The following is a 9,428-nucleotide window of genomic DNA, read 5'->3' as shown; positions in this document are numbered from 1 at the left end:
GCTTTACTGTTCTTTAAAACCCTAAATTTGCTAAACTGCTTCCAATCTATCATTTAGAATACCATTCTGTTAAGAATAAATTGTCAAATTTCACAATATTGTTTGTTTCATTGCAAGTTAGAAAAAAAGTGTGGTTTTTGCAGTTTCGCAGATTATTTTTCTAAAAATTTGCCAGCAGACTGCGGCAGACAGACAGTGGGAATAAGTACAAAAGATTAACTAAAAGATTCATCATGATGGCCTTATTACAATAACATCTTTGACTAGCATTCAGAACATAAAATAAAATGCTTTAAAGATTTAATATGTTTACAACTAGTTTTTTCTTTTTTGACTAGACTTACAGAAGTAAATCTTTGGTTACTGCATTCATGTGAATAATCTACTCTCTTATTCTTAAAAAAAACCGCCCTTCTAATAACTTTTTATTCCAACATCATAAAGAAGAGCAGCTGGTAACATTAATAACAGACTTATCTCAGTTCGAATTTGTAGAAATAAGAATGTTATCGAGCTTTTAATTTAAAAAACTAAGCAGTAGTTTATTTTCTTTATTTTTTGCAATACTAATTTTTGAATAAAAAATGTGACAAAAATATCATCCACCCACAATATCACCACACCAAGGAACATATCATATTTAAAACTGATATCTAAAAGCTAATTATTATACCTTAACCTCAAGTAATTTGAACTTTATATCGGTTAATTTTTTTAATTTCTGCTCTCGCTACCCATGACGCTTACGTCAGCAGTTTCAATTTCAATGCTGACGTAAGTATCATGGGTAACTAGAGCACAAATTTAAAGCACAGCTAGAACTGTACATAAAAAGCGTCTTGTAAAGCCTTTACAGTACTAGTCAGGAAAATTCAATTTTCCTGTGCATAGATACGCGGGAAAATGTTGTTTGTATGACGATTTCCGGAAAACATATATATGCTTCACAGTTTTGTTATTATTTCCACTACCTTATTTGTGAAATACTTTTCGGAGTGGCATAAATATGGTCATTATATGTATATTTATCTGTTGACATGACATGCGTAATTTCAACTAAATTATGTAAATTTAAAACCTCAGTTTGCAGTGTGTACTGTATAATATTCATTGTATTCAAAACATTGTTGGCATAAAGAAATAGTGGTTCACAGTTTAAGTATAGTTTATGTGGTAAAATTTAATTTAAACTAAAAAATTCGTTTATAAATCTGTTAAAGATACGCAACATGGTAATCATCAGCAAACTCTTGTTCGACGAAAAAATAACATCAGACATTTCTTGTAAAAGTGTGTTACATCCATGGACCAACAACTGCATCAAAGCAAATATGACATCGGTAGCCACACGTTGCTTTTCAGGAGTATTCTGTTTTTATGCATCAATTTATCTAGTATTTACCATCTACAAAATACTCTAGAATAATAATTAACCTTTACTTTCAGGTAAAATTACTCACTAATCATAAGAAACTTAGTAAAACTTACATGAAGAAAATTGTTAATCAACTTTTAAGATCCTGGTGTTACGGTGTTAGTTACGCTGCCTTAACATTAAATGGAGTTTGCTTAAACTAGTATGTTGATTAAAGCTATAAAGTTACAACACTTTAATCACTATTTCAGTAACATTTTAGGTACATTTCATTATTACACTGTTGGCTTTTTACCAGGTTTATTAGCCGGTTTATCGCTTTTGTTTGAAAACAACGAAAATCGTCTTTTAAATAGTTTATTATGGTCCACTTTGGTAGGTAATAAGTTTAAGAAGAACCTTGAATTTGTTTTACGACCTTCAGGTAATCGAAGCATTATTAAAAAATTTGTATCACTTTCAAATAATTCATTATTCGATCTTTCGAGAAACATTAATGTTCATGGTTGTCAGTTCTTTGCTAATGTACATAATAAGAAAAAGATCACTAAAAGGACAAAGAATTCCTCCTACTCTATGGTAAAACAATCTGTAAAAGTTGTGTCAAAATTCAAGTTTTATCTTGCAGGATTTATTACCCAACTAGAAATATTTTCACATTAAAATCTTATCTTACGGTAGGTTTACAAAAAAGAGTCCGGTAAAGTAAAGCATAAAATTAATAAAGATAACACTGATATGATTTAAAATCTACATAAATTTCAGTTTTGTTTGTGGTTGCGCAAGTCTGGCATATAAATGTTTAAATTTGAATATATGTTTTTATACATACTTAAACCAAAAAGGTTTGCCTATCTATAGACTATATTAACGAATTTAGAATTTTCTAAATAAGTTACGCTAGGAAATTTTAAGTTTTCACAAACAGCTTTTGACCGGAAAGGTTGTGAATGGAATGTAAGTGCAAGTTTCTGACTCATCTTAACTTTTCTTTAGACCATTGCTTTTAGATACAACGTTTTTATTAAAATTATGCTTTGCTAACTGAGTATACAAAAATTCAGTAACATACTTCATATTTTCTTTTTTAAGTCATTTTCTTATCACATTCATACTGTTTTACAGGAAATAATAAAATATTTTGCTCTTGGTTATGGTCTGAACAGTGCTAAATCTCTATGCTCAGTAATTGTAAATTTTCGTAAAAGTTCGATGAAAATGTTTTTCAGAGCAATTTTTAATCAAAAAAATGTAAAATTTGGAATGGTGTTAGGAGCCTACGCTGCATTATTCAGAGTAAGTATTTAGTGCATTATAAAACAAGAATTTGTCATTATCATCCTAATGCGTTAACGAAATTTTATAGCCACTCATTGTGCGTAATAAAACTGTTATTTTAAACAGATGGGTTAATACTTACCTTGGCTGTGCAGCCATTACCTTTATTTATGTGATCAATTTGAAAGTCTTGGTTGAAAATGCAACTATCAAAGACAAATTTTTAAAAATCCAGGTCTGCCTTAGATGGTGCTTTTACTGCCTGTTATTTATCATACTGACATAAATAAAACATTCGTTGAAGGTTGTTTCGACAGAACTTCCCTCACCCCTGAAGTACAGTGAAACATATTCAGCATTTTTAAAGAAATTATAAAATTTGATTTTTATGAGAACCCTATAAGTTGAAATAAACATATGTACGTAATGTTAAAGTAAATTTATAAAAGTGTGTTAGGCGTGTATTTCAAATGAGATTTTACTTTACAAAATTTTGTGATAACGTCATCAACATTTGTGCCAAGGACACGTATAACAACTTGGATATGCAGAACAACAGTTGTGTATTCCCAAATTTTTTGGAAAATAGAGCGCCGTTCCTGATTTAATTATTAAAATAAATTGACACATTCATTAATTTTTTGAACCACCTGGATAAGCAAATTTAAAATTAAACTGTAAAATATTGTTATATAATTTTGATTTCTTTTTCCAAAAATCTGGATGTTTCAGATAAAAACTCAGATTCATAAACTACCCGTGTAGGACTACGTTATTTTATACAACTTAAAATCAATTTATCTTGTACAATTTTGAGGTGACACCATCACATGTTGGTGGAGATGATTAGACAAAGTTTAGTTAACGTTTTACCATCTACATGAAATTTATTAATTCATTTTATTATTATATGTATACATTAAGATTTAACAACAATCGGTCTGATAGTTTTGGAGATTATGTGTCTAACAAAAATCGGCACAAACGGCGGATAGACAAACAGACAAAAACGGAAGATCCATTTTTTCGTACTCTGGGGGTCATGACCCATCGAGAAAATTTGAAAGCAGCCAGTCCCCCGATGGACTCGATTACGATACTTCCTTAGCCTACACTCGGCGAGTAAAAACAACCGCTTTTTTATGGCAAATTTTATATACTGACGGAGTTTCCAAATTTTATTGAACTAAATTTTTACTAATAACATCAACAGCGGTAAAATGTTAATTATATTCTAGTTACTATTTGTGCAATTAATACACAAAACGGCATCTTGCCACGTGAAAATGAAGCTTTTTCATCAATAGTAGAAGAAGATAATAAATAACTGTAGAAATAAATTCAAAAATAAAACAATTACATAATAATAACTTGTGTTTTTCCAGGGCTCGTTATTCTTATTTGAAAAATCTAACTGCTACAAGGAAACAACAAATGTAGCTCTGGCTGGATTTATTGCTGGTATATCGTACTATATTAAACCTACTATTAATATTCTAGCAATTGCAACTGTAACTGTCATACAGGTAATATATAAAACGTACATTAAAACCAAATTTTTCCAACAGAGATCTCTAGATATCATACTCTCCTACCAACATTAATCGAAAAACTATGTAGATACGATTAGTTAATGCAGTCTTACTACACTAACGTCCATTTGAAAGTATAAGGTATATTTGATATCGGTCAATTTTTTACATTTTTTGAAAGATAAGTAAAGATCAACTAACTTCATTCCAAAGAAGTTCACACAAGCATATTTTGGCAAATTTGATGTTTGAATAATTATGTACTCTCTAATTTATCATTAGTGTAAAAAAATAATAATAATTCAGACATCTTTCTATAGACATTATGTTCTACAAATATAAAAACTTTTGGTTGGATCTATCAAAATTAAACCATTTCTTCCAATATGCATTTAAAGAAGAACAAAAATCTGGGCATATTTGGGCCAAAAAAGACGAGCGATTCTTCTGTAATAAGTTCCATCAACCATCGGTAATGAAAAAACAACATAAAAATTTCACTGTATACCTACCTAACGAAGCTTTACGTATTCTTTCAAACAAAAAACAACATTTTCCCATTTTTTATTTTACAAAACTACAAAAGAAAAGATATCATCTCACATTCGCTTACGTAAATAACTTTAGTAGCCTTGAAGAAATCTGAAATGATAATTAGATAAAAGTTGTTTCATGCTATTTTACAATTATTCCTTGTACTTAGATAATATTTCACCAGTAAGTGCATGCAATTACTACAAAATGATGTATTATTTTAGATTCTATTAAAGGAGAATTTTAAAGGAACAAAATCAACAAAACTGGTACTTATAATGTTAATTTACATGTTCAGCAATGGAATCCTTTTTCAGAACAGGTTTATCGCACCTATTACTTGTCCGAAATATTATGTTAATATGTTGCAAATGGCGTCACAGCAATTGTAAGTTATTTATTTGTCAATGCTAATATTCTTATACCATTCTCTGCTTTACTTAGGATAGACGATATTTATCACAGGTTAATTAATAAATACTTAAAAACATGATACAAACGATGCTGACCAGAATTTTGTTTATGTCTCAATAAAAACAGATGCTTTTCATTTATTTTTTATTAAATCCTTTTACTTCATCCAAGATTTTCTATAGTTCGCTATCATTTTTTGTTTAAGATTGTCATCGATGTTCCGAAAGGAGTGAGTCAGTGCTTTATTATGTTGGGAACTAACTAAGATAAATAGTAGCATTTTATGATCAAACTAATTTTTCGCGCCTGAAAAATTCAAAACGCAACCAACAGTACAATTTCATAGCAGTCGGTTGATATATATTTTTGCACTCATGACCTTTTTTGATTACTTCCGCGCATTCACCAGGATGCGGGAGGTCGAACTTTCCGCACACGTGCATTTTAACTTTCCGTTGCCATGGTAACTTTAAAATAGTCTAGTAGTGTCAACATTGTGACGTGTTTACGCCGTTGTTTATAAATAACTCACAGTTAATCTCTTCAGTTTAAAGGTTTATTCGTTGCAAAAAATATTGTACACAACACGTTCGTGATGCCTACTTCCCGCATTCACGCAAATGCTGCACTCCCTTCGGTCGTGCCGCAAACAAGCGTTCATGCGGGAAGCAGTTGTGTAATTACTATTATACGTTTTACTTTTTTAAAAATTGGTATGAAATATCAACGTTGGTTTTGACATTGTATTTCTGGTTTCGTCTTGAACGTTTTAGGCGGGGAGCTTCTTGTAAATAATTTGGCATTAAATCGCAGAAATACACATTTGAAGTGAACAATATAATGATGTCATCAAGATTTTGGTGAGCATGACAACTGGAAAAAAAATGTATATTGACATATTTAATAATCTGTGAAACACTATGAAAACGTAAATTAACACATTCATCAAAATAACCCTCGTTTAACACTTTCAACAAGTATCACTAGAGAAGTAACAAATGAAACCTAATGCACCTACTTATTATTATTTTTTGTGAATCTGTTGTATGATCATTTAAATCTAGTGTCGAGTGACATCCAAAATCAAAAGTGAAAGGTACCTAAGATTGGAACCAAGACAATCCTTGCTGAGATATGTGAAACAAATTGTTACTTTTTTGGATTTCTAGTTTTTATGAGGGCTGGCTACGGTCAGCTTGCTCATGGTGTCTATGGGTATATTGCTTTATGAGCTCGTTCGAGAGGGCGACCGTTTCGTTCGTTGCCACTGTGTCCTTTGATCCAACAAAGTTCTACAATATTCCTCTGCGTTACATACCTTAGCGTTTGTCTCACTCCCAAACCAGCCCGGATCGAACCATGCAGCTATTCAAGGCAACTACTGCAGACTTGCTGTCAGTAAGTATTCGTATTGATTTGTTGCCGATTGGACGTTCAGCAACGATTCTAGCGCCCATCATTATTCCCATCAGTTCCGTTTGTAAGATACACGTGTGGGTGCCGAGAGGTACACTGATCTGTGCGTTCAGTTGTTCGGAGTAGATGCTGGCTCCTAAACCACTATCTGTTTTGGCACCATCGACATAGATATCGATATCGGCTCTTCCTTCTGATTTACCATTCATTAACATTCTCACATATTAATTTTGTGCCCATTCGGTAACAACCCATCCTTAACAAGGGTATTCTGTTGGACGCCTCCATCAAGGGACGAGAGTGCTTCGTTATGATGCCTTGCTTGTTCCATACTCCTAGAGAGTGAAGTCTTAAAGACGTCATCGCTTCCTCTATATAAAGGTTAAGAGGTGCTAAGCAAAGAAGTGTCTCCAGAGCCGCGTGGGAGTGGTTCTCATTGTTCCTGTAACACTGAGACACGCCATTCTCTGAACGTGTTCAAGCTGCAGAGCTGTTGTTTTTTTTTTCTAGCTCTGGGCCACCAAACTAAAGCTCCGTAACAATTTTTGACATCTGTAGTGTGCCAATTTTCCTTTTCCTAGTGAACAGAATTAATATCATTTTCTCTCCATTTACCGAGAGGGTATGTCAGCTGCACCATTCCTCGACTTTTGTTATAGCAGCTTGCTATTATCAAAATGACTAAATCATCTGCGTATCCAATTGTGTGGTAGCCAAGATCATTGAGGCGTCGTATCAGGCTGCCAATGACAGTATTCCATAGTACAAGAGAGAGTACTTCTTCCTGGGGACATCCCCTGTCTACAACAGCCTCGATCTCAGTGCCACCTACATTGCTCAGTACTTCCCTATTCCTCAGCATACCAGTCAGCCACCTACTCAGGGTGGGGTTCACGTCGTGCTCTTGTAGGGTTAATCCTACGCTTTTGAAGGTCGTTTTATCGAATGCTCCTTCAATATCCAAGAACATTCCTAAGGTGGAGAGTGTGTTCTCCATCGCCCACTCTATACCGTTTACGACTGTGTGTAAACTCGTATCCGTGGAGCTTCCTTGGATGGCATGTTGGTTCGGACGAAGACGTTGCTTGCTTAAAGCGGTCTGCCGAATCTCTTTTTCGCTTAGTCTTTCTAGCGTTTTCAGCAAGAATGATGTTAAGCTAATTGGTCTACAGAATTTAGCCAAGGTGTAATCTTCTCGTTCTGGCTTAGGTATAAAGATAACCTTTACTTTTCGCCATGCATTCGGTATGTAGCTAAAAGCCACACACGCCGAAGTATTGGCACAAGATAGGGCGCAGTCTGCTCTATCTCTTCCCCTCTACAGAAGGGCGGGATAGATACCGTCCACTCCCAGATATTTACATGGGGAAAATCTGTCAACCGCCCACTCCAGTCATGCCTTCGTGACTACCTTTGCCGCCCACGCCCAGTCCTTCGGGGAAGGTTGAGTAGGGGAAAGTCCCCTCATTCGGACCTAGTGGGACATTTTTTCATTTAAAACCAAAATGTAATACGATATTAACTTATATAGTGTTGAGCCATTAACTTTGACATGTTTTCAATGTTTGGTAATTTTTTTAGAATTTTTTGAAACATCCAAATTGGTTAAAAAAAATAATTTTTGAAGGTCTGCAAATGGTCCAAAATAGGAGACTGGGTTCCTAAATTGGACCACTATATTCTTGAATTGGACCACCGGTTCTTAGATTGGATCTTATGGTAAAAATGCATGAAATGAACATAATTTTATTTAAAATGTGAAAAAAAACAAGATTAAATTTTAAAAAATAATAACAAAAATAAACGTTTTAGAACTACATGTAAACTGAACAATACTGTTATAATTAGGTACAATAATCACATAAATAACGCTTTGTGCGCGATCCAGCTCCTGAAGATGTTTCGTGAACCCATTTTTTGCATCCATTGCACTGAATCATGTCTTCCAGCGTTGTTTCGTCGCAGAGGAAGCAGTACCATTCTTGCACATTGGCCTCTACAATAACGTCTTGTTTTGTATTTGGTATTTTGTCCTTACGCAAACCAGATGGACCTGCTTTGGGTTCTTTAAGTTCATCAACAAATTTGCTCTTAGTCTTCTGTTTTTTCTATTGTTCCAACTGTTCCTTGTAAGGTGTCGTTGTTAATATTGTAGTTTTTTGCGTCTTTCTTTTTCTTTTTGTTGTTTGCTTAATTATCTTGGGCATAGGTGAAATTTCTAGAGGTGTATAATAATGCACAGTGGCAGTTTCATCATCAAGTCTTAATTCCTCAGTCTCTAGTTTAGTATTGTTCTCTACTTCAGTAATCAGCTCTTTTTCCGTCTTATTGTTTGGATTAGAGTGCTCATCAATCGTGAAATCTCCGCATCCATCTAGTATAAAATCATAGTTAATAGATTATAACAAGAAAATTTATTATTGGGCATTGTAATACGAAGTTCTAAAATTAGGCGCCTAGATACTGTGACGTGATTGGTCAAATCGGGAGTTCCTTCAATTAGACCGGTCCAAATAAGGAGAATCTAAGGTAGTCCAATTTACGCGCTGGTACAAAATTTACTATTTTCTTGTGTTAAAACGCTATAACGAAATAAAACATATTTATTTCTAGGTTAGGTTCTTAATTTTATTACGCTTTGACCAATGTAGTCTTTGTGCACTGTACTTATGAAATAGTTGAGGCTATATATCCTTACAAAAACATACGAAAAGTTGTATCACAATGGTAGCAAAATTTCTTTGCAATTTAACAAGCAGACACTTACCGCTACAGAATGGAATTTTGCACAACGCTGCTTTGGCGCCAAATACTTTCGAATAATATGCACTAGATGTCGGCAACTATTCTAGATTTTAAAAAAATAGGGTGGTTCAATT

At 33.5% G+C, this 9,428-nt stretch overlaps 1 protein-coding gene across 1 annotated transcript; it reads left to right on the top strand.

Annotated features, from left to right (window-relative positions):
* The first annotated feature begins 1,095 nt into the window (after nucleotides 1-1,095).
* LOC135127441 (uncharacterized) lies at nucleotides 1,096-5,255 on the top strand. Its single transcript, XM_064053881.1, has 10 exons — nucleotides 1,096-1,159; nucleotides 1,221-1,394; nucleotides 1,447-1,577; nucleotides 1,627-1,750; nucleotides 1,800-1,954; nucleotides 2,004-2,052; nucleotides 2,501-2,671; nucleotides 4,039-4,179; nucleotides 4,944-5,107; nucleotides 5,164-5,255. Exons 2-10 carry the CDS (start codon nucleotides 1,230-1,232, stop codon nucleotides 5,210-5,212), a joined length of 1,149 nt encoding a protein of 382 aa, XP_063909951.1. The 5' UTR covers nucleotides 1,096-1,159; nucleotides 1,221-1,229; the 3' UTR covers nucleotides 5,213-5,255.
* Nucleotides 5,256-9,428: the final 4,173 nt, after the last annotated feature.

The sequence above is a fragment of the Zophobas morio genome, unplaced genomic scaffold (assembly GCF_036711695.1).
Source record: "Zophobas morio isolate AGI-343-1 ecotype UQ-CSIRO unplaced genomic scaffold, CSIRO_AGI_Zmor_V1 ptg000011l, whole genome shotgun sequence".
Classification (NCBI taxonomy): domain Eukaryota; kingdom Metazoa; phylum Arthropoda; class Insecta; order Coleoptera; family Tenebrionidae; genus Zophobas; species Zophobas morio.
Note: the sequence above shows the minus strand (reverse complement) of the source record. Positions and strands in the feature narration are given on the sequence as shown.